Source organism: Microcaecilia unicolor, chromosome 1 (assembly GCF_901765095.1).
Source record: "Microcaecilia unicolor chromosome 1, aMicUni1.1, whole genome shotgun sequence".
Lineage (NCBI taxonomy): Eukaryota > Metazoa > Chordata > Amphibia > Gymnophiona > Siphonopidae > Microcaecilia > Microcaecilia unicolor.
Window position 1 is genome coordinate 78,555,026 of NC_044031.1, and position 25,898 is coordinate 78,580,923.

The 25,898-nt window shown below is 43.7% G+C and overlaps 1 protein-coding gene across 2 annotated transcripts in view; it reads left to right on the forward strand.

Annotated features, from left to right (window-relative positions):
- DNAJB6 (DnaJ heat shock protein family (Hsp40) member B6) overlaps positions 1-25,898 on the forward strand; it is a 257,593-nt gene that overhangs the window by 191,021 nt on the left and 40,674 nt on the right. For both annotated transcript variants that reach the window (XM_030198684.1, XM_030198675.1), the window contains exon 9: positions 25,003-25,200. In XM_030198684.1, coding sequence (XP_030054544.1) covers positions 25,003-25,200 — 198 coding nt within the window. The remainder of the gene's footprint in view (positions 1-25,002; positions 25,201-25,898) is intronic.

A 25,898-nucleotide genomic window follows, 5' to 3' on the forward strand; every position in this document is an offset into this window, starting at 1 on the left:
GGAGACATGTAGAGCCCTTCCACAACAGAGCATGACTTGAGACAGAACGAAAGAAATGTTTGGTACAAAGTGGATACATCTTTTACATACCATAAAATAGAAAGTCCTTTTCTAAGACCCCCCCCCCCTCCCCTTAAATGTGTGCTGTACACGAATGTATAGAATGTGTGCCGTACAAGTGATAGAAACTGAATGCTTGTCCACTGACTAATGAATAAGAGGATATTTGGCTAAATCATTAGTGACTGCAGGCACCTGTGTCTTGCGTTTTAAGGGGTCCTTTTATTAAAAGCCGCGGTAAAAAAGTGACTTTCAGTAGTGTGGGCACATATTTTTTGCACGGGCCAGGCTATTTTTTTTTACCACATCTGGAAAATAGGGCATTTTTAAAAATGGATCGGGAAATGGGTGTGCGTTAAAATTAAAACTAGCATGCGCCTATATATGGCCTGAGCCCTTACCGTCAGCCATTGATCTCGTGGTAAGGACTCACGCACTACACACACAGTAACCATTCAGCACCTACCGACTGCCAATTACCATAAGAAATGCCATGCACAGTAGAAAATAAAAAAAATAATTTCTACTGCCGGAATGAGAGAGCCTAATCTGAAATTACCTCCAGGATGTCACACTAGCCTGGTGGTAGTCCTGTTTTGGTATGTGCTGCACTTGTGAAGGCCATCCCGCAGCTAAGTTAAAGGGACCCTAAATGAATAAGGGGGCAGACCCAAGGGGGTAGGGTTTGTGGCTTCTGTCACTTGATTTTGTAATTTCTATTGAAAATGTGATAAAATACTTAGATATCTTAAGTGTGTAAACCACATTCTCCGAGGACAAGCAGGCTGCTTGTTCTCACTGATGGGTGACGTCCACGGCAGCCCCTCCAATCGGAAACTTCACTAGCAAAGTCCTTTGCTAGTCCTCGCGCGCCCGCGTGCACCGCGCATGCGCGGCCGTCTTCCCGCCCGAAACCGGCTCGAGCCGGCCAGTCTTCTTTTGTCCGCACTCGGTACGGTCGTATTTTCGCCGTGTCGAGCCCCGGAAAGTCGACCTCGCGCGTCCAAATTGTTTTGAGCGTGTTTTTTCTTCGGAAAAGCTTTTGCTTAAGTCGGGAAGTGCTCCGGAACCCCTCCACCGGGTTTCGTGTCAATCCTCCCCGTACTTCCAGCTTTTTGCCCCGGTAAGTTTTCTTTCGTCGTCGGGGTAGGCCTCTTTTCGGCCTCGGTCGAGATTTTCTCCCTCTAAAGTTTTGGTGCTCTTTTTCCGTCATTTCGGATTTTGATTTCGCCGGCGTGATTTTTCCGCCCATGACATCGAAGCCTTCCAGCGGCTTCAAGAAGTGCACCCAGTGCGCCCGGGTTATCTCGCTCACTGATCGACACTCGTCGTGTCTTCAGTGTCTGGGGGCCGAGCACCGCCCTCAGAACTGCAGTCTGTGTTCCCTGCTTCAGAGGCGGACTCAGGTAGCGAGACTAGCCCAGTGGAACGTGTTGTTCTCGGGCTCTTCGTCGGCATCGGCACCGGGATCTTCGAGTGCATCGACGTCGTCAGCGTCCAGACCATCTTCCTCGGCCGCCCCTGCATCGAGTGCATCGAGGCATCGGGCCTCTGCATCGGCGCCGAGACATCGGATAGCTGCATCGACGTCGGTGGTACCGGGACCTCGTCTGCTGATGTCGTCGGATGGTGGTGCATCGTCAGGAGTGCAGGTGAGGGCTGTCCATTCCCCTGCTGGTGGCGGTGAGCCTTCGGGTGGGTCTCCTCCTACCCTGAGGGCTCCTGCGGTACAGCCCCCCCGAGACCGACCTCCTTCGGTCTCGGCCCCGAGGAAGCGACGGATGGATTCTACGTCCTCCTCGTCGGTGCCGGGGAGCTCCGGTGACATGCTTCGGAAGAAATCGAAGAAGCATCGACACCGGTCTCCTCCCCGTGTCGGCACCGAGAGCTCTGGGTCGCCGAGGGATTCGGCACCCAGCAGGCATCGGCACCGAGAGGACCGCTCACCCTCTGTTCAAGAGGTGTCGATGCGCTCCACTCTGGACAGCCCGGAACAGCCTCCTCGCCCGGAACAGGTTCTGACGTCAACGCCTGCATCGACCTCTCAGCCTTTTTCTGCAGCCACTCTGAACGAGAGCCTCCGGGCCGTTCTCCCAGAGATTCTGGGATAGCTGTTGCGCCCTACCCCTCCGGTACCGGCGGTGCTTGCGCCTCCGGTACCGTCGAGCGTGGCGCCGGCTGGCCCATCGCCCAGGTTGAGGTCCCCGACGTCGGTACCGCGTGCGGTGCCGACCGCGGCCACCTCCCAGGAGGGCTCCCCGACTACGTCGGCGGAGGGAGCTTCGCCGATGCGGGCCAGGGAGTCTACCTCTCGACGCCCCCATCGTGGACGTGGCTCCACGGAGTCGAGCAGGGCGAGGTTGCAGACACAGGTCCGTGAACTTGTGTCTGACACCGAGGGTGAGGCCTCGTGGGAGGAAGAGGAAGATCCCAGATATTTCTCTGACGAGGAGTCTGAGGGTCTTCCGTCTGATCCCACTCCCTCTCCTGAGAGACAGCTTTCTCCTCCCGAGAGTCTGTCTTTTGCCTCCTTTGTCCGGGAGATGTCTACGGCCATCCCCTTCCCGGTGGTTGTGGAGGACGAGCCCAGGGCTGAAATGTTTGAGCTCCTGGACTATCCTTCTCCACCTAAGGAAGCGTCCACTGTTCCCTTGCATCATGTCCTGAAAAAGACATTGCTTGCGAACTGGACCAAGCCATTAACTAATCCCCACATTCCCAAGAAGATCGAGTCCCAGTACCGGATCCATGGGGACCCAGAGCTGATGCGCACTCAGTTGCCTCATGACTCTGGAGTTGTGGATTTGGCCCTTAAGAAGGCTAAGAGTTCTAGGGAACATGCTTCGGCGCCCCCGGGCAAGGACGCTAGAACCTTAGACTCCTTTGGGAGGAAGGCCTACCATTCCTCTATGCTCGTGTCCAAGATCCAGTCTTACCAGCTCTACACGAGCATACACATGCGGAACAATGTGCGGCAGTTGGCGGGCTTGGTTGATGCTCTTCCCCCTGAGCAAGCCAAGCCTTTTCAGGAGGTGGTCAGGCAGCTGAAGGCGTGCAGAAAATTCCTGGCCAGAGGAGTTTATGACACTTTTGATGTTGCGTCCAGGGCCGCTGCTCAAGGTGTGGTGATACGCAGGCTCTCATGGCTGCGTGCCGCCGACCTGGAGAATAGAATCCAGCAGCGGATTGCGGACTCGCCTTGCCGTGCGGACAATATTTTTGGTGAAAAAGTCGAACAGGTGGTAGAGTCTCTCCACCAGCGGGACACCGCATTCGACAAATTCGCCCGCCGGCAGCCTTCAGCTTCTACCTCTACAGGTAGACGATTTTTCGGGGGAAGGAAGACTGTTCCCTACTCTTCTGGCAAGCGTAGGTACAATCCTCCTTCCCGACAGCCTGCGGCCCAGGCTAAGCCCCAGCGCGCTCGCTCTCATCAGCAGCGTGCGACTCAGCAAGGCCCCGCGGCTCCCCAGCAAAAGCAAGGGGCGAGCTTTTGACTGGCTCCAGCAGAGCATAGCCGACATCCAAGTGTCCGTGCCGGGCGACCTGCCAGTCGGAGGGAGGTTGACAGCTTTTCACCAAAGGTGGCCTCTCATAACCTCCGATCAGTGGGTTCTGCAAATAGTCCGGCAGGGGTACACCCTCAATTTGACCTCAAACCTCCAAATTGTCCACCGGGAGCTCAGTCTTACAGCTTCCAGCACAAGCAGGTACTTGCAGAGGAACTCTCCGCCCTTCTCAGCGCCAATGCGGTCGAGCCCGTGCCATCCGGGCAAGAAGGGCTGGGATTCTATTCCAGGTACTTCCTTGTGGAAAAGAAAACAGGGGGGATGCGTCCCATCCTAGACCTAAGGGCCCTGAACAAATATCTCGAAAAAGAAAAGTTCAGGATGCTTTCCCTGGGCACCCTTCTCCCCATGATTCAGCAAAACGACTGGCTATGCTCTCTGGACTTGAAGGATGCCTACACACACATCCCGATACTGCCAGCTCACAGACAGTATCTGCGATTTCAGTTGGGCACACGCCACTTCCAGTACTGTGTGCTACCCTTTGGGCTCGCCTCTGCGCCCAGGGTGTTCACCAAGTGCCTAGCTGTGGTAGCAGCGGCGCTTCGCAGGCTGGGGGTGCACGTGTTCCCATATCTCGACGATTGGCTGGTGAAGAACACATCCGAGGCAGGAGCCCTGCAGTCCATGCAGATGACTATTCGCCTACTGGAGCTACTGGGGTTTGTGATAAATTATCCAAAGTCCCATCTTCTTCCAGTGCAGAGACTCGAATTCATAGGAGCTCTGCTGGATTCTCGGACGGCTCGCGCCTATCTCCCAGAGACGAGAGCCAACAACTTGTTGTCCCTCGTCTCGCGGGTGCGAGCGTCCCAGCAGATCACAGCTCGGCAGATGTTGAGATTGCTGGGCCACATGGCCTCCACAGTTCATGTGACTCCCATGGCCCGCCTTCACATGAGATCTGCTCAATGGACCCTAGCCTCCCAGTGGTATCAGGCCGCTGGGGGTCTGGAGGACGTGATCCACCTGTCCACGAGTTTTCTCGAATCCCTGTATTGGTGGACCATTTGCTCCAATTTGACTCTGGGACGTCCCTTCCAAATCCCTCAGCCACGGAAAGTGCTGACTACGGATGCGTCCCTCCTGGGATGGGGAGCTCATGTCGATGGGCTTCACACCCAAGGAAGCTGGTCCCTCCAGGAACGCGGTCTACAGATCAATCTCCTGGAGTTACGAGCGATCTGGAACGCTCTGAAGGCTTTCAGAGATCGGCTGTCCCACCAAATTATCCAAATTCAGACAGACAACCAGGTTGCCATGTACTATGTCAACAAGCAGGGGGGCACCGGATCTCGCCCCCTGTGTCAGGAAGCCGTCAGCATGTGGCTCTGGGCTCGCCGTCTCGGCATGGTGCTCCAAGCCACATATCTGGCAGGCGTAAACAACAGTCTGGCCGACAGGTTGAGCAGGATTATGCAACCTCACGAGTGGTCGCTCAGTTCCAGGGTAGTGCGACAGATCTTCCAAGCGTGGGGCACCCCCTTGGTGGATCTCTTCGCATCTCGAGCGAACCACAAAGTCCCTCAGTTCTGTTCCAGGCTTCAGGCCAACGGCAGACTGGCATCGGATGCCTTCCTCCTGGATTGGGGGGAAGGCCTGCTGTATGCTTATCCTCCCATTCCTCTGGTGGGGAAGACTTTGTTGAAACTCAAACAAGACCGAGGCACCATGATTCTGATTGCTCCTTTTTGGCCGCGTCAGATCTGGTTCCCTCTTCTTCTGGAGTTATCCTCCGAAGAACCGTGGAGATTGGAGTGTTTTCCGACCCTCATCACGCAGGACGAAGGGGCTCTTCTGCATCCCAACCTCCAGTCTCTGGCTCTCACGGCCTGGATGTTGAGGGCGTAGACTTTGCCTCTTTGGGTCTGTCAGAGGGTGTCTCCCGCATCTTGCTTGCTTCCAGGAAAGACTCCACTAAGAGAAGTTACTTCTTTCATTGGAGGAGGTTTGCCGTCTGGTGTGACAGTAAGGCCCTAGATCCTTGCTCGTGTCCTACACAGACCCTGCTTGAATACCTTCTGCACTTGTCTGAGTCTGGTCTTAAGACCAACTCCGTAAGGGTTCACCTTAGTGCAATCAGTGCATACCATTACCAAGTGGAAGGTAAGCCGATCTCAGGACAGCCTTTAGTTGTTCGCTTCATGAGAGGTTTGCTTTTGTCAAAGCCCCCTGTCAAACCTCCTACAGTGTCATGGGATCTCAATGTCGTTCTCACCCAGCTGATGAAACCTCCTTTTGAGCCACTGAATTCCTGCCATCTGAAGTAATTGACCTGGAAGGTCATTTTCTTGGTGGCAGTTACTTCAGCTCGTAGAGTCAGTGAGCTTCAGGCCCTGGTAGCCCAGGCCCCTTACACTAAATTTCATCATAACAGAGTAGTCCTCTGCACTCACCCTAAGTTCTTGCCAAAGGTTGTGTCGGAGTTCCATCTGAACCAGTCAATTGTCTTGCCAACATTCTTTCCCCGTCCTCATTCCTGCCCTGCTGAACGTCAGCTGCACACATTGGACTGCAAGAGAGCATTGGCCTTCTACCTGGAGCGGACACAGCCCCACAGACAGTCCGCCCAATTGTTTGTTTCTTTTGATCCCAATAGGAGGGGAGTGGCTGTAGGGAAACGCACCATATCCAATTGGCTAGCAGATTGCATTTCCTTCACTTACGCCCAGGCGGGGCTGGCTCTTGAGGGTCATGTCACGGCTCATAATGTTAGAGCCATGGCTGCGTCGGTAGCCCACTTGAAGTCAGCCTCCATTGAAGAAATTTGCAAAGCTGCGACGTGGTCATCTGTCCACACATTCACATCTCATTACTGCCTGCAGCAGGATACCCGACGCGACAGTCGGTTCGGGCAGTCAGTTCTTCAGAACCTGTTTGGGCTTTAGGATCCAACTCCACCCCCCGAGGGCCCTGTTTGTTCTGTTCCAGGCTGCACTCTCAGTTAGTTGGTAAATTTTTTAGGTCAATCTCAGTTATGTCCTCGCTGTTGCGAGGCCCAATTGACCTTGGTTGTTGTTTTGAGTGAGCCTGGGGGCTAGGGGATACCCCATCAGTGAGAACAAGCAGCCTGCTTGTCCTCGGAGAAAGCGAATGCTACATACCTGTAGAAGGTATTCTCCGAGGACAGCAGGCTGATTGTTCTCACAAACCCGCCCGCCTCCCCTTTGGAGTTGTGTCTTCCCTTGAAGTGTATTGTCTTGCTACATACTGGACTGGCCGGCTCGAGCCGGTTTCGGGCGGGAAGACGGCCGCGCATGCGCGGTGCGTGCGGGCGCGCGAGGACTAGCAAAGGACTTTGCTAGTGAAGTTTCCGATTGGAGGGGCTGCCGTGGACGTCACCCATCAGTGAGAACAATCAGCCTGCTGTCCTCGGAGAATACCTTCTACAGGTATGTAGCATTCGCTTTAGTGCTTTGTGTGTTGGGTGAGGATAAGAGGGATATGAAAGTTTGTATAAGCTATGAGATTGTTAATTGCCTGATAACTCAGCAGCTTTCTAGAAAACGTTTTTTGTATTTATTTATTTAAGGTATTTATATCCTACCTATCACAGATCAAGACTAGCCACAACATAACGTACATAGTCATGTGCATAATGAACATAACACAGTTAAAAAAAAAAAAAAAGAAAAAATATATCATAATTAATACATACAGAAAGAAAATAATATGGACTGCAAATAAATGCTTCATTCCATAGAAATCTGTCATCGCTGCTTTGCACTAAACACATAGGGGTCCTTTTACTAAGTCGCGTAAGCGTCTACGCATGCCTAATGCGTGCCAAAATGGAGTTACTTCCTGACTACCGCGTGGCTCTTGCGGTAATTTCATTTTTGGCACATGTTCGATATGCGCGGCTGAAAAATTGGATGTGCATCAAGCGGCATTTGACCCGTGTAGGTCATTACCGCCTAGTTACCGTGTGAGACTTTATCACCAGGTCAAGGGCTGGCGGTAAGGTCGCAGAACCAAAATGGACGCATGGCAATTTTGATTTTACCGCACGTCCATTTCGGCAAAATTTTAAAAAATGTCTTTTTTACAGGCACACTGAAAAATGGATCGGCACACGCCCATAACCCGCACCTACACTACCGCAAGCCATTTTTAGTGCACCTTAGTAAAAGGACCCTGTTTACTAAGCTATGCTGTAGGTATGCTAACTTTTGGCATGTGATACAAATTAGCATGCACTAATGACAGAGACACCGAGGGCCCCTTTTACCAAGCAGCAGAAAAAGAGGGCCTGCGCTGGCATTGGCGCGTGTTTTTGATGCACACCGAGGCCCCCTTTTACCACAGCTAGGGCAGTCTTTCTTTTCTGCAGGAAATGGCCATGCAGCAAGTAAAGCACTTGCTGCGCAGCCATTTCCCGGGGGAGCCCTTACCGCCACCCACTGAGGTTTTAATCATTTGCTAGAAGACTACGAAGAGTATCCTGAATCACATTTCAACGCCTTAGACGATGACATCACCATATATTAAAGGTATATGTGATGAAAATTTAATAATATATGAGGATTTAAAGGTTGTTTATATTGGTTGAACAAGCGTTCTGACAAGAGCTGCTCACTCACGTGTCCATCCTCGAGCACTGTCATGTCATCCCCCTAGACAGATTTTCATGTTTGGATATCTTGGTTAGCTATTCTTGTAGACATACATTTTTTTTTTTAATATTGTAATTATGGGGCTCATTTTCAAATGAGAAAAAAATCCAAGAAGTGCCATAAATCTGCATTTAGACATTTTTCTCACAAAAATGTTCAAATTGGTATTTTCAAAACCATTTTTCTATGAAGTCCATCAGAATTGTGTTCAAATCACAAGAGGGAGTGTTAGGGGCTCGTTAAGGAAGATTCCTAACACTTGGATGTTTTTCTGCCATAATGGCAGCAGGTGAAAACTGGAAAAAAAGAAAAGACTGTGCGGTTAGTTTGCACTTACCGTGCAGCCATTTCAGAGGGAGCAAGTACCGCACTACCCGATTACCGCCAGGCAACCCACTGTGGTAATATTTTTCCCTAATTACCGCTAGCACCGGAAATGGTGTGTTGGAGGCAGAACTACTGCCGGCACCAGAATTGGGCTGGTGGTAGTTCTGAACTGGCGTGCAGCAAGCCCGTTGCTGCATGCCAACCCGTTAGTAAAAGGGCTCCTTAGTCTTTAGCTCTCTTTCACAGTGTTCTTCAAAACCTGGTGTGCCACCCTGTGTCTGGCCACTAGGTGTCATAGTTGTGTGATAATTGTTGGGCAGGGCAACCTCAAGGCAGTAACCCAAACTCCTGAGAATAGAAGACCCACAAGCCTGTTAGCAAAATGAATCAGTCACCACCAACTCAACCACTTGCTGACATAGAAAATGTCTGTAAATAACACACATTTGAGTCTCCCAAATGATGAGCTAAGCACCTTACTAGAGGAAAGATGTGGAAAGATTCAAGATAAATGCCAAATTTGCTTGTGCAAATGTTCATTGCAGTGTAGAGGTAGCTATTCTGTGTGTGTAAAGTTTATAAGAAGATCTTTGTGTTGGTAGGTTGTGTTTTATTGTGATTTCTTTTATGTGTGTTTATTGTAATCTGCCTAGGCTATAGGTGGAATACAAGTTTTTAAAATAAATAAATAGATATAGATAGATAGATATGCTGGAATGAAATTTTATCATGCTTATCAGACCTTGAAACAATGATAATAGAAGACATTTTTAAGATAACTCAATTGAAGGATATAATGAGCAAGATCATCAAACTATTCTTGGTTTATATTTTATTTCCAATGAGATTGAGTTGCTTCTATTGAACAATTCCCTTCATTAGGAATATATATATAAATAAATTGTGACATTCGAGTGCTGATTATTGCCAGAACTCTAATACAGACATCATATCAATTTTAACATAGCTATAGCTGAAGCAGCCGAAAAGGGAACTCGGGGAAGGAGCATTTTTAAGGCAGAGGTTACAACCATAATGGACCCAAGGGATTAAAACGGTAGCATGTTAAAGGTGTTGATGCACTGAGGCTTTTTTCTCCTTTTGGTCTCAAAAATGTTTTTATGAATCAGGCTCTGATCTAAATGTATTATTTTTTCATTATTTTGGTGTGCCTGGTTTCATTCTTCAGGCCTAATAGTATTTGTCACTTTCTCCTTTGATTTTCTTTGATTATTCTTTTGCTAAAAACTAGCAGCATTACCCATTATTTTCAGCTTCTCCTCTTGACTGTACTGTTTTTGGATACCTAACATATTCCCTACCCTGTCTGTATAAATTATACATGTTTTATTAAAAATATATATATACATTTTTTTAAGATGAAAAAGAACGATTACAATAGGAATAAGACTGAAATGATGGTCTAGAAGTGGGCACAATCATATTTTGAATAGTCTAACTTGCACTGCTCATTTAAAAACAAATATATATAAAATAGTAGTTAAGGAAATTGGAAGAGTATGGATTGAGCAGTTCAAGGGGATCATCAAGTACTGGTGGGAGAATTGGTACAATTTCCTAGGAAGGAACAAATAAAAGACAGTGGAAGAATAATTTGAAGTCGTGTAAATGCTCATATTATAAAAACGTCCTTGACCTTGAAGCTGACATGATGGAAGAAGAATTGATTACAGTGGTTACAGTGATTGAAGCATGGTTCAGTGATAGGATTTTATTTTTATTTTATTTTATCAGTATTATATTCCACACGATCTTTACACTCTCAGCAGATGAAAATATTAAAACATACATAATCATCTAATATGTACAAAAATTAAAAACAAAACAAACATTAAACAAAAACTTATTAAAATACTCCTGATTCAAAAATAAGTTCAACAGACTATACATAGCATCAATTATCACCATATGCTCGAGCAAATAATAAAGCTTTGAATACTTTTTTAAATAGCTCCAGATCTTAACAATCTTTTGAGGGCTGATAAATCTTTAAATTTGGGGCATTATCAGTGAAACATTATTATTAAGAACTTTATACATAACTAATAAAATTTTAAACTCTCTGTTCAATAGGGAGCCAATGTAAATTTTTTTAAAATCAGTGATACATGAGTACAATGAGAACAGAATTCTGAGTTACCTGTAAGGCCTTAAGTATATTCTTCAAAATACCAACCAACAACCCATTGCAATAATCAAACAAGGGGCTAATTATACTTTGGATCACCAGTCTAATATTTTGAAAAAGTTATCAAATCTTCCAGTCTCCTCACTATTCTCGGCTTACAAAAAACAGAACTGAGACACACTCTTCTGAAATGATAAGATCAACATAAGAGAAGTTGAGCTTTCTATGTTAAGGACAAAATAAAAATCATTGAGATACCAGTGCAGCTGCTGAGATGCTGTGGAGTGTCTTGAACCCTAAAAGTTTTTATTTTATACAGGTGTGAGCTATAAGCAGTCAGGACAAGGAGAAGAGGTAAATATAAACATGATAGAAGGAGAGGTGATACCAATGGGCAACTTACTGTAGATCAACTAACGGTAGATGGATTCTGCTCGCTGGCTCACGTGAATTAAAAATGAGGGCATTATGCAACCTTTGCAAAAGGTATTTCTGAAGCTACTAGTTGAACACACTTGTAGTGAGGTGATAACAAGCTCTGGTACTGACGGAGTAGTGTCACTGAAGTGATAGCAGTTTAATATAAATAGTGGATTAAAACCAACCTATACCAGAGAAAGCTGGAACCTGATGTAAAGAAAAAAAATTAAGAAACAACTGAAAACCTGGCTGTTTATTAATGTAGCAGCCTTGTACAGTACACTTTTCTTTAAAAAAAATGTGCAGCTCATATGCACCTAATATGTTATGTTTTGTAGTTTATAATATCAAAGTTATAGATTTTATTTCATGTGAGTTTATGTAAACTGCTTTGAACAAGCAGGAATTGTTTGCAGTGCAGTATATAAAAATTTTAATAAAGATGAAGAAAGTGTCCTAGACTTCAGAAATTCTGACCTTGTATCCTCAGGAATAAAGGATCTAAGAACGTAACACAAGAACATAAACGTTGCCATATTGGGCTGGACTGAAGGTCCATCAAGCCCAATATCCTGTTTTCAACAGTGACCAATCCAGGTCCAATTACCAGGCGAGATCCTAAGTAACACAGATTTATGCTGCGTATCCTAGAAATAAGCAGTGGATTTTCCGAAGTTCATCTTATGAACTTTTAGGAAATTATCCAAACTATTTTTAAACCTTAATAAGCGAATTGCTTTGACCACATTTGCTGACGATGAATCCCAAATTTTAATTATACATTGAGTGAAGATATATTTTCTCCCATTTCTTTTAAATTTATTACTTAGTAGTTTATTACATGCTCCCTAGTCCTAGTATTTTTGGAAAGAGTAAACAAGTGATTTATTTCTACCCGTTCCACTCAGAGGTAAAGAAGAATTATTAGTGACAATAAAAGAAGTATTGGCAATAAACATTTATGCCAGACATGTTAACAAGGAGAAGACAGGAGTGGAAGATGGATCAGGCACTTCAAAAATGGACGAAGGGGCACCTAAAATATGAATAAAACTTTTATTGATGACTCTTAATGATGAACAAAAAGCTAGCACAAGTTTGAGAGACATTCTCTTTTTCAACAAACTGTCTTTTTCAGACCTCTTTTAGCAGTTCAGTCGTTGAAGACAAGCTCGTGTGTGGTTGTCATTTTCATCACAGAAGACAGGGGAACAAAAGAGGAGTAGAGGATGGCACGAATGACGATCAGCCTTGGAGACGTTATTACAGAAGACAGAACATATTTACAAAACACTATGTACTACAGACTCCTAAGGCAGGCACATTTATGCCAAAACATGGTACCATGCCGAATCATCATTAAGAGTCATCAATAAGGGGCCTGTTTACTAAGCCATGCTTATATTCCTATGGATGTCTCTAGCATTAGCGTGCGCTAAAAGGTTTGCGCGCCTACAATGTGGCTTAGTAAACAGGGCCCTAAAAGTTTTATTCATATTTCCGGTGCCCTTTCATCTGTTGTTGAAGTGCCTTATCTGTCTCCCACTCCGTCTTTCTGCTGCATGCTTCCCCGTTGGGATTCTGGTTTTCTTTCCACATCCATGGTTTTTCAACAAGGAGAAGACAACAGTGGAAACACTGCTGCCGCTGCTTGCAATCTTGGGCAAGTCATGTAACTCTTCACTGCCTCAGGTACACACGAAGGGGTCTTTTTATTAAGCTACAGTAAGTGCTAGTGTGCGCTTACCACAGCTTAAAATGGCTTTCTGCTGGACGCGCTCAGGCACCCTGTGGTAATTTTCCAATCTGTACATGCAAACTATGCTCTAAAAAAGGCATTTACTTTTATCACAGTGGGGGGGGGTGTCTGGGGTTTGAAAGTGGGCATTTCTGCACTAATCAGCATGTCTACTGTACATTACTGCATAATTAGCGTGTAAGCCCTTAGATGTTAGTAAGTGCTCACATGCTAATATTTTTAATGGCTGTTCACTAATGGCAAAATTAGCACATGGCAATTAATTAAAAAAAAAAAAAAAGGAAAATCAGCCATTTCCTGGCTTTGGTAAAAAAAAAAATGGCCTTAGTGTGCAGGAAAGACCTGCGTAAGGGCACATTGAAGCCACTTTTTTGTGCAGCTTAGTAAAAGGCCCCCTTAGATTTGTTAGTGAAATGCAAGTGTAAATATCTGCAATTTCAGTTAGATCCCATGCTCATTTTTAGTTTTGTTTTTGATCTAGCTCACACCTTTCAATTAGTAGCTCAGGGTAACTTACATTTAGATACAAGCATGAACGGGATAAACACAAAGGTAATCCTGTTTAGAAGTTATGGATCCATGGAATCTTAGCGGAGATTGCCTGACAACACCGGTAATTGGGAAGTGAAACCAGTGCTGGGCAGACTTTTACAGTCTATGCCCTGATCGTGACTGAATAGATTTGGATGGGCTTGAGTGTAAATTTTAAGAGGCTTCGACGTTAGCTTCAGAACTCTTAGTACAAGAACAGTGCTGGGCAGACTTCTTCGGTCTGTGCCCTGAGAATGGCAAGGACAAATCGAACTCAGGTATACATATACAGTATCGCATATCATGTAAAATGAATTTATCTTGTGGGGCAGACTGGATGGAACGTGCAGGTCTTTATCTGCTGTCATTTACTATGTAACAGGTAAATTTACCTGTCCCAGGAGGTCTTCTTATCTAAGTGCGTACCTGAAACAATAGAGAGCTAACCCAAAGCTAGTCCAAAGTCACAAGGAGCATCAGTGGAATTAGAACCGTTGCGTCTCAACCTACTGCTCTAACCACTGGGCTACTCTTCCACTCATATTTTTGTAACTGTTTAAGGCTTCCTGTTAGAGGCATAGCTAGGTGGGGTGTAACGGCAGCGGCCACTCCCCCAAATAGATTTTGAATAAAATGGTGCCTATGCAGATCAGTCCTTCAGCTTCACACTGTCGCCTATTTTACAAACAGTCTGTTTCTTCTGACAACATAATCTGGCTACACTTCTGCTTCCAGTGGAAGCTAACTGAAGTCTGTCTTTGAGAACTGATTTCAGTTGCTGTAATAATCCTACTTGAAAAGGTTAAGAGCAGCACACTATGCGTTCATTTTTGAAACAGTAAAACATCCAAAAAGGCCCACAAAGCAGTAGAGGATGGTTTTTTTTGTCAAAACGTCCAATTGCTATTTTCAAAACTCATCCAAATCACAAGGGGGCAGTTCAGTAGCATGTTGAGGGCAGGATTTGGGTGTTCCCTAAACTTGGAAGTTTTCCTGCCATAGTGGAACAAAGCAAAAAGGTCTAGAGCTAAAGGTTAGACATTTTGATGTGGACCTGTTTCAATCACAACCACTGCAGAGATTAAGGCATGACCCCCCCCCCCCCCCCATTCTCCATGTGGTCATTGATCCTCTCCCACCCCTTAAAGATGTGAAAGAAACAGTATGTACCAACCTCTATGAAAGCTTCAGATGTTATGGACAGGCCTATTAATGCAATAAACTGGTGCCTGGAGTAGCTAATGGTCAGTACAGTGTACAGCACTGTAGAGAAGAGAACCTAGGCCCATATCCTACTCTGTTACACTTGTGAAGTGTGAGCCCTCCAAAACCCATCAAAAACCTACTGTACCCATATATAGGTGCAATCTGCAGCCATAAGGGCTATTGTACTGGTGTACAGTTGATTACAGCAGGTTTTTTTGGTGGTTTTGGAGGGCTCACCATATAATTATTCCTGGTGGATTCTGCACTACTGTGCAATGCAGAATTTGCGCAGAATTCCCCAGCTCCACAGATTACTCAGAATTCTGACTTTCCCACTCAGAATTATGTGCAGTCTGCCACACAGATTGGCAGCTGGAAAATGACTCTCAGCCTCCCTACACACTCATTGGTCCAGCGTGATAAAAGAAGGATCTGTACAGCTGCAGGTTGGGCTGCTCGCACCTCTGGTGGTTCCTTGAGGCCTGTACGGCTCAGAGGAACAATCTGGCCAGGGACAGCAGAGGAGCAGAAAGCAGCCTGATGTGTGGCGCTACAGTTCCTTCTCCTACCGCACTGGACTGGTAAGTGTGCAGGGGGGGGGGGGTCTGAATAAGGTGGATGGAGTGTGGGTGCCAGGAGGGGGGGGGGGCTGAAAAAAGGTGGATGGAGTGTGGGTGCAGGGAGGGGCTGGAAAAAGGTGGATAGAGTGTGGGCACAGGGGAGGGGGCTGGAAAAAGATAGATGAGGGGGGGGGTATCTTGGGAATGGGGTGGAGATCTGCATGAAAATGCATGGGAAACTTCGGTGTGTTTGTGGGGGGGGGGGGGGGTATTTCATGCCTGGGGAAGATGCTAGCCCTTATAATAGGGGAATTCGGCACAAAAAAATTACAAATAAAGTGTGCAGAATTTGCAAATTTTGTGCATAGAATTCCGCCAGGAGTAGTATTAGGGGGTAACAGTGAGATATGTACCTGGGACCTTTTATGTGAAGTCCACTGCAGTGCCCCCTAGGGTGCACCACTTCTCTGCTGGAATTTCTGTGTGGCCAGTCTACAAAGAATGCTGCCCCCCCCCCCCCTCGCCAATACATCCCAATGGTTTGTTTCTGTGTGTTTATCCCTTGGACCTTTTTTTTTTCCTGATTATGGTCACAAAAGAAAAATTCACTGAGCACAAAATATCTAGGAAATGACTATTTTCGAAACAGAAAGCTAGACCTTTTTCTGGTTTGAAAATCACTATGTTTGCCACTTGATTTTTGCAGGTTTTTAGTAAAACGTCCAAAATCAGATTTAGAAGTCATATTGAAAATGCCCCTCTATACCTCTGCTCTTGCTTGTGTGTTGTATATTTGGCTGTAAAGGATTGAGAGGTTGCATGTATGTGTGTGTGTGTGTGTGTGCGTGCCAACATGTGGGCTGGATTTAGTAAGCTTGTCATTATACATTAAAATGCTTTTCTTTCTGAAATTGAATGTCAGCCATTTGACTAATTTGTTGCAAAATGAGCGCTATTAGACTGTCATGGCAACTTAATGAGCATGCCTGACTCAAACGTAGTGTTGGTTTTTTCCAGTAATTTTGATGCCTATTCACTTGGGAATTGCATGATAAATGTACAGTGGCAGAAGACCTTTAGTAAATAGGCCTTTCGATTTCTGTTTTATAGTGTCTTGTTAATAAATTTAGTGTTTGGTTAATTTAAGTACAATAAATATAGCTGATCAGTAGAAGGAAGGTAGGGCTTCTAGATTTAAACAGTTGTGTGTTGCTGCCATGGCAACAGGAGGCTCCTGCCTTTCCTCTAGAAAGGTAAAATAGATCTGTAAATCAATGCGTGCTGCATTTGGCGGCTGCTTCTGCCCTAATCGACCAGGTTTTCTATTGACTGTACTGACAGAACACTTCCACTCCAAGCAGAAGTACTTGTAGTTTTTTTTTTTTATGACAGTTTGGTTGCTAGTTAAAATTATGAAGAGCCCTTCTTTTAGATTCATGTTCTTTCCTGAGGAGAGCTTAGTGTTGAAGGGGTGTGCTTTCAGTGGGGTTCCTAACTTCAAAATAAATTACTACTGCTACTTTTCATTTCTATAGCGCTACAAGGCATACGGAGCGCTGTACACCATACACAAAAAAGACAGTCCCTGCTCAAAGAGCTTACAATCTAGATAAGAGAGGTAAACAGGCAGAACAATAAGGGTAAGGGAATAAAGAGGTGAGGATAAAAGGACAGGGCAAGTGAGTAGTGGTTAGGAGTCAAATCAGTGGTAAAGAGTTGGGCTTGGACTTGAAAACAGCCAAACACGGGGCTAGACGTAGAGGCACGAGTAGTCTATTCCAGGCGTGAGGTGCAGCAAGATAAAAGGAACGGAGTCTGGAATTAGCAGTAGAGGAGAAGGGGACAGATAAGAGAGATTTATCTACAAAACGGAGTACCCAAGAGGGGGCGTAGGGAGAGACAAGAGTGTAGAGGTACTGGGGAGCGGCAGAGTAAATGCACTTATAGGTCAATAAGAGAAGTTTGAATTGAATGCGGAAACGGATAGGGAGCCAGTGAAGTGACTTAAGGAGAGGGCTAATGTGAGCATAGCGACTCAAGCAGAAAAAGAGTCGCGCAGCAGAGTTTTGGACTGATTGAAGATGACGTTGAGACATCCAGGCAGCGATATCAGATAGGCAGGCTGAAACATTGGTCTGGATGCTGGTTGACATTTCGTGGGTTGAGAGGTAGATTTGGGAGTCATCATGAATACTTTTCAGCCTATGCACTTAACTATAGTTAAAAAAGCAAGGTACAGTATATGTATGCATTGTGTTTGAGTCTTGTTGTGCAGTGAGAGACAGTGTTCTTCAGCTGTGCCAAACAATGGCGGAAAGGATGCACATTTTGAGGAATGTCTACTACGTTTCTTTTTTCAAAAATTAAATGGAATGTGTAGTTTTCAATTATCCCCCCCCAAATTCTGCCTTTCACTGGGCACTTCTTTCTAACACTTATGTAGTGAAAATACTTGTACTTTCAGACAACTTTCAAATCCACCAATGCAAATTCAGGAGATCTACCCTGTATGCATGTAGATCTTGAATAAACGTTTGAACATTTACCTTTAAATGGTTTAAAAATTTCCACTAACCTGTTATTGTCACAGTGAATTTAAATTAATATGAAAAGTGCAGTTTCTAATAATACTAATGTTTCTTCTTATATTGTACAAAACACCTGGACAGTTCTATGCGGAGTATATACAAGAAGCCAGACATCCTTGGGAAATAAAATAATATATGTGACATGGAGGGGCATTTTCGATATGATATCTAAGTCCCACTTTGGACGTTTTGCAAAAAACATCCAAAATCTGAATAGGAAAGAAGGTCATTTTCAAAAAAGAAAAATATCTATCTTTTTTTCCCGAAAATACTGTTTTGAACAAGGTTTTGTGATTTGGACGTTTTCTGGTTTGGTCTATTTTTGAAAAAAAAAAAGTCCAAGTGTAGAACGCACAAAACCAAGCCATTGGGATGTAGGAGGAGCCAGCATTTTTAGTAGACTGGTCCCCTAGACATCCCAGGAAAGCAATAGGGCACCCTAGGGGGCACTGCAGTGGACTTCATAAAATTCTCCTAGGTACACATCTCACCATTGCTTCCTTATCGTGTCTGTTGAGCCCACCTCAACACCCCCCCCCCCAAAACCCACTACACCTAACTGTACACCACTACCATAGCCCTTACGGGTGAATGAGGCACCTGTATGTGGGTACAATGGGTTTCTGGTGAGTTTTGGAGGGATCACAGTTTCCACCACAAGTGTAATAGATAGTGGGAGGTATGGCCTGGGTCCACCTGTCTACAGTGCACTGCATCCACCGCTACACTACTCCAGGGACATGCATGCTGATCTAATGGACTTGAGTATAACATCTGAGGCTGGCAACTAATGTTTTAAATCACATTTTTGGGGGTGGGAGGGTGTTAGTGACCACTGAGGGAGTAAGGAAAGGTCATCCCTGATTCCCTCCAGTGGTCATCTGGTCATTTATGGCACCTTTTTGTGGCTTATTCGTTATGAAAACAGGTCTAGCTCAAAACATCTTAGTTTTAGTCCTGGAAAGTTTTGTTTTGTTCCATTATGGCTGAAAAACGTGCAAGTGTTAGGAGCGCCCAGATCCAAACACTCCCCTGACATACCCCCTTGTGACGAACTTCTGACGGACTTCATAGAAAAATGTCTAAAAACAGGTACACCAATTTGGACGTTTTTGTGAGAAAAACATCCAAATGCAGATTTATGCCACTTTTTGGTCGTTTTTCTCTTTTGAAAATGAGCTCCATATTGTACTAATATATAAAAAAAAAAACAAATTCCAACTAAAACTTCTGAAGTAGAAATTTCTTCAGATATTTTCTAAATAAAATATAGTTATCTCTCTAACATAAGGAAGTAGTGTATTCCAAAATTTAGCCATCTGATATTGGAGAGAAAGTTCAGCATATTTCTTTAACAGCAAGAAAATATAAATATAATTGATTCCTCAAACATCTGTTCCTAGATAAAAATGATAACATCACCAAAGGAGACATATGGGAAGGGGGTCTGCCCATATAATATCTTAAAACTTAAAGTCATGTCTTTAGTGGAAGCCAGTGTAATTTGCTCAGCAATGGTGTTGCTCTATCATACTTATGTGTTTGAACATACTAGTCTTGCTGCCACGTTTTGCAGGGTCTACACTTTCCATCAAACTGATTTTGGACAACCCACAAAAATTATATTGCAGTAGTCCAGCTGTATTAAAATCAATGCCTGAACCAAAATTTTAATTTGTTTGAACTCAAAACTGTGTGGAATTCTTTTAAAGACATTTGCAACTTTCAAATGTTATGTTTTTCATTGTGCGGTTCTTTACAAATTATATTCTGCTAGTGCCAATGGAGTTACAAGTATGAGTGCTTCTGAAACTTATAATGCCACTATCACCATACCCTTAAAAAGAATAAGATTAAATTGCCTGGGATTTTCTTTCTGCACCTTATGCTACTATCAATTCAGTATTAACATAGGGTCAATGACTGGCAAGCTGCCCAATTTGCTTTGGGCAGTGTTGAGGAGTATGTTCTCTGGAGCTAGAGTACAGGCAGAAACGGTAACTTGCATTCAGGAAAGAATGGACAAAAGCACAAGGATCCCTAAATACAAAAAAGTGTAAGAAAGCCTGAGATATACTGGGGCCCAGTTTGCATAGCCACGATTGGGCTCCCCACTTTGGGCTCAGATGACAGCGCACATCCTCAGTGTAGCTGGTGGGGATCCCCAAGCCCTTCTAGCTGAACATGTCTTCTGCTGAAAGTCCTGGGTCTTGTCCAGTGCATTTTTTCTAGCAAAAAAGGTGCTGGAAGTCAAATACTAGGCAACCCTTCAGGGGTGGGGTGATCACTGATGGACTCATCCCACAATAGCCAGGCCCCCTGCAACCAGTCACAGAATCTATGACAAGGTAGAATTGGTGTGTAGATCCTGAGCTCTTTCATTAAAACTTTGGGTCCATGGGTCAATTTTAGCAGTAGCTCCAATTTGGTGTGCGTTGGACACGCATAGGCACCTCCGCGCCTTAGTAAAAGGGCCCCAATATTTCTGCATTGGCGATAGAAAGTCTACAGCTTCTTCCAAAATGTTCAATTTTTGTTACCTTACGGCCTAGAAGGGTCGTGGGACTTTAATACATATGCCCCCCAGATTCTATATAGTGTGACTTAAGTTTGCACGCAAATCCGGTCGTACTCTAGGTTTGTGTATGCAACTTAATTAGCTTAACAAGTCAAGCTAATTGCACTTAACAAGCAATACATAAGTGTGTAAGTATTGCCATACCGGGACAGACAAACGTCCATCAAGCTCAGCATCCTGTTTCCAACAGTGGCTAATCCAGGTTACAAGTACCTGGCAAGATCCCAAAATAGTACAGTACATTTTATGCTGCTTATCCTAGAAATAAGCAGTGGATTTTCCCCAAGTCCATTTTAATAATGGCTTATGGACCTTTCTTTTAGGAAGCTATGCAAACTTTTTTTGGCACTAATTGGCATTTATTTGAATTTATGAGCTTAACTGTCTAAGCATATTCTATAAAGTGATGCACGTAAATTCTAAGATGTGGATTTGAAAATGGGGTGTGGCCATGGGAGGGGCATGGGCAGTCATGGGCATTTCTTGAATTTATGCACAGTATTATAGAATCCGTCAGAATTTACACCAGATTTTTGGTGGCGTTAATGGTCGAGACAAAAAATAGTCACAGAAAACAGGCGGTGGGCGTATTCTATTAACTACACTTAGATTATGGTGTGTTCTATAAATCGCGCCTAAGTTTAGGCGTAGTTTATAGACGATGCCTAGGTGTATTTTTTTCAGTGACAATTTTTTAGGTGTGATATATAAAATCTAGCCCTAATTTAACAAGTATACTGGAAGGATGTGTTGCGGAGAATCACATACATCTATGCTCTAATTCTATAAATTGCACTAAAATTGTGTGCGGAAATTTAGGGCACATGCCCAATTTCCGTGTGCAGTTTAATTGAATAATCCAATTAGCACCAATAATTGGGTGCTAATAATGAATTATCGGTATTAATTGACTTTAATTAAAATTTATGCAGGCATTTTTAGGTGCCGGGATCCACACGTAAATTTTGCACGTGGTTCCAAAAAGGGCATGACCATGGGAGGGTCAAGGGTGGATCTGAAGCATTCCTGGAATTTATGCACGCTGTTATAGAATAAGGGGGATCCGCAACCTAATTTAGGGGCAAGGATTTACACTAGGGTTTAGCTGGTGTAAATCCTCATGCCTAAATTTAGGCACGGATCCCAGCGCTAAGTGCTATTCTATAAACGGCATCTAACTTTGAATGCCATTTTTTTGTGGGCACTGATTTTTCGATGCCATTTATAGAATTGGGTCCCTTATATATTGATGTTCCATTGTCTCTTAGAACAATTATTTGGAAGTCTGAGATTCTTACTGCTGCTACTCTAAAAACTATAAAATGTCTAATTGATTATTTAGTCTCAGTTGCTGTACAGGTTATTGAAAATCCATGGAAGAACAATTGTGATGTGCATGTAAATTTGTGGTGGAATTGGGTCTGATTATTTAGGAAGTATAAAAAGATACTTGGAAGATAGGGGCCTTATGGTTTCTAAAGGGGAACGCAAGTGGGAGTTATTGGATTGTTGTGTGTTAAATGATTCCTGTGAGGATTTTTTTGGAATTTTTATTTGGTTTATTGTGTTTGGTTGTTATCTTATTGGTATGGTTTTGTATTTACCTTTGGAAATTATAATAAAATGTTTTAAACAGAAAACAAATACCGCAGTGAAGCTTCTTACTATATCTTCTAAATTTGATCATGTAACTCTCTTACTAAAGAATGAATGTTGATTACCTGTTTCTGTCAGGATTTGGTTTAAAGCAGCTTTATTAACTTTTAAGACTATTCAGACAGGTCATACTTCTTACTTACCTTGCCCAATGCCCGTGTATTCCTCATTCTCTATCTTGTGCCCTTAGGGCTCTGTATAAAAATTTACTAATAGCACTTTCATTTAGACACATGTTTTGACTCTTAAAATGCAAAAAGCAAACAAATCTCCAAATGTAGTGCAAATAAAATCTCCAGATTTATTCAGTGCTTTCCCACACTCTTATAAACTCTTCCAAAGATATACTGTATATTCTTATATTTTCTTCCACATCTTTTAAACATTACACAATCCAGCATCAGTTTTTAAAGCACCTATGGTGTTGGTGTATTCAAATGACGCCAACAGAAGTCGGCTGCATAGAAAACCAACGGGATGCATTTCACCAAAAAAATGGCTTCTTCAGGGTCTTGAACAGTACAGGCAACCAATCTGAAAGATAAAATAACAAACACTCACTCTACGAAAAAGTGTAAAGAAAGAATATAGAAAAAACTACAAATCACTTACTTTGCAGTTGCAGTGTGTATGGCAAAGATAAACTCACATCTAGGCCGGGCGCTGCTGACATCAAACGCCTTCAGCCTGGCGCTTTAATAATGGATACACACATGTGACAACAACCAATCACAATTCTCTCATTAAAAACACAACCCAATACAAAATATTACAGCAAAATACAAAATAATGCTAATAAAAAATATAACTACATGACAGCTGCAAAAAAGTTCAATTATAAAGATTTTACTGATACCATCCATTCTAAACTTTGCTTAGAATGTCCTTCAAAACAACAGTGCCCAATCTATCTCTTGACTCAAACCCATTGAAAATGACTCCTTTAAAGATCTCTGCTCCCGCCCTCTCCATGTGTATGGAAAAGGCCTTGATGAATTGGATCCTAAATGTGCTGTATATCTACTATTTACTACTTATAATTTCTAAAGCGCTACTAGACGTACGCAGCGCTGTACACTTGAACATAAAGAGACAGTCCCTGCTCGACAGAGCTTACAATCTAATTAGGACAGACAAACAGGACAAATAAGAGATAAGGGAATATTAAAATGAGGATGATAAAATAAGGGTTCTGAACAAGTGAGTAAGGGTTAGAAGTTAAAAGCAGCATCAAAAAGGTGGGCTTTTAGCTTAGATTTGAAGACGGCCAGAGATGGAGCTTGACGTACCGGCTCACGAAGTCTATTCCAGGCATATGGTGCAGCAAGATAAAAGGAACGGAGTCTGGAGTTAGCAGTGGAGGAGAAGGGTGCAGACAAGAGAGATTTACCCAGTGAACGGAGTTCCTGGGGAGGAATGTAGGGAGAGATGAGAGTGGAGAGGTACTGAGGAGCTGCAGAGTGAATGCACTTATAGGTCAATAAGAGGAGTTTGAACTGTATGCGGAAATGGATAGGAAGCCAGTGAAGTGACTTGAGGAGAGGGCTAATATGAGCATAACGACACTGGCGGAATATTAGTCGTGCAGCAGAATTTTGAACAGATTGAAGAGGAGAGGGATGGCTAAGTGGTAGACCTGTGAGAAGCAAGTTGCAATAGTCTAAGCGAGAAGTGATAAGAGTGTGCATGAGGGTTCTGGTAGTGTGCTCAAATAGGAAATGGCGAATTTTGGTGATATTATAGAGAAAGAAACGACAAGTTTTAGCAGTCTGCTGAATATGTGCAGAGAAGGAGAGGGAGGAGTCGAAGATGACCCCAAGGTTATGAGCTGATGAGACAGGAAGGATGAGAGTGTTATCCACAGAAATAGAGAATGGGGGAGGAGGAGAGGTTGGTTTAGGGGGAAAGATAGAGAGGTGTGGTAGCCGTGTTAGTCCACTCTTAAAGGTTATCAATAGAAATCAAACAAAACATGGAAAAGAAAATAAGATGATACCTTTTTTATTGGACATAACTTAATACATTTCTTGATTAGCTTTCGAAGGTTGCCCTTCTTCGTCAGATAAGAAGCTCAGTCTTGGTCATGTTTAGTTTCAGATGGCGCTAAGACATCCAGGCAGTAATGTCAGACAGGCAGGCTGATACTTTGGCCTGGATTTCGGCTGAGATTTCTGGTGTGTAGAGGTAGATCTGGGAGTCATCAGCGTAAAGATGATACTGAAAACCATGGGATGAGATCAGAGTACCAAGGGATGAAGTATAGATGGAGAAAAGAAGAGGTCCCAGGACAGATTCCTGAGGTACACAGCGCTGCGTAACCCTAGTAGCGCTGTGGGATAGAAGTAGAGGAGGATCCAGTAGAGTATACACTAAAGGTACACTGGGAGAGATAAGAAGAAAACCAGAAAAGAACAGAGCCCTGAAATCCAAGTAAGGACAGCGTATCAAGGAGTAGGCTGTGATCAATAGTGTCAAAAGCAGCACATAGATCAAGAAGGATGAGGATAGAATAGAGACCTTTGGATCTGGCCAGGAACAGATCATTGTGTTTTAATTTTTCATGAGGTTATTCCTGAAGATTTTTTTTGACAATTGTATCTTTTACTAATTGTAAGCTTCCTAGTAGACAGTCAAGAATTTTTAAGCTTATGTTTCTCTCCTTTAAAGGTGTTCAATTAAAGAGAGTGTTGGCGAATTCCTTGTCTTATAAGGTGGCTTCAACTTGGAATATTCTTCCTGAGGTTACTAGATTTGCTTAATTATATTTTATATTTAGAAAATGCTTAAAGACTTTCTATTTCACTGATACCTGAATATTTCTGAGTTCTGTCTATTCTTCTTGGTTCTTTAGGTATTGTATTCTGCAGTCTATTTCTTTTGAAAACCAATTCGGTACCTTTTTTAAGGGTAGAAGTGGTATATAAGACTAATGAATAGAAGAGAATCGACTAATATTTTGTTCACACTGTTTTCTGCTTTTCAGGTATGGCAAATGAGGAAGCTTTTATTGAGGAATGCAGACGTCGAGGACAGAATGCTTTACCTTACCAGCCCTCCAGTAGTCGACCATCTAAGTCTCATAGACCTGGCATCAATCCTAAACATTATAAGAGCGATGAGGAGGAGGAGCTAGACAGACCACAGGTTACAAGCAACTGGGAGACATCCAATTACGTAGCAGGTGTGCACAAAAAGATTAATGAGAAACAAAAAAATGATGATTTGCCATGTGATCATATGAAAAAAATGAAAACTCAAGAGAACAAGCATTGTTGTAAGCTGACTTAATAGTATTTCCCCAAGAAAAACAGATATTGTGTATTTAATGGATCTTAGACTAACTTTTAGCGAAATTGCTCAAATAGCTGTTTTTTTAAGTTATAAATTTAACTCCCCTTGTGCGACATTATATATTGCTTGGAAGTTTGCTCTCGGGTGAATTCTGTACAGTGCAGAATTTGCAGAGAATTCTCCTCCTGTGTAGAGTTCACCATTTGTCTTGCAGAATTCTATGTGGGGACCAGAAGGCTACATTAATAGTTTTGATCTGTACAGCCTGAAAAGAGAGGCTTGCAGCCATATATTCCAGCATACGTAGTCCAAAATGAAAAGGCTGCAGTGATGGGTGCCAATCTGCTTGGGCCTGGAGAGAAGAAGGTGTAGCCAAGGGCTCTAGTGTGTAGGGTGTCAGCACAAGTAGCTAGAATGCATAAGGGAGCAGTAAGGGAAAGGGAAGGGAGGTGGGATTGGATATACCACCTTTCTGTGGTTAAAAAGTGGTTTACTTATTATAGACAGGTACTTATTTTGTACCTGGTCAAATGGAGGGTTAAGTGACTTGCCCAGGGTCACAAGGAGCTACAGTAGGAACTGAACCTA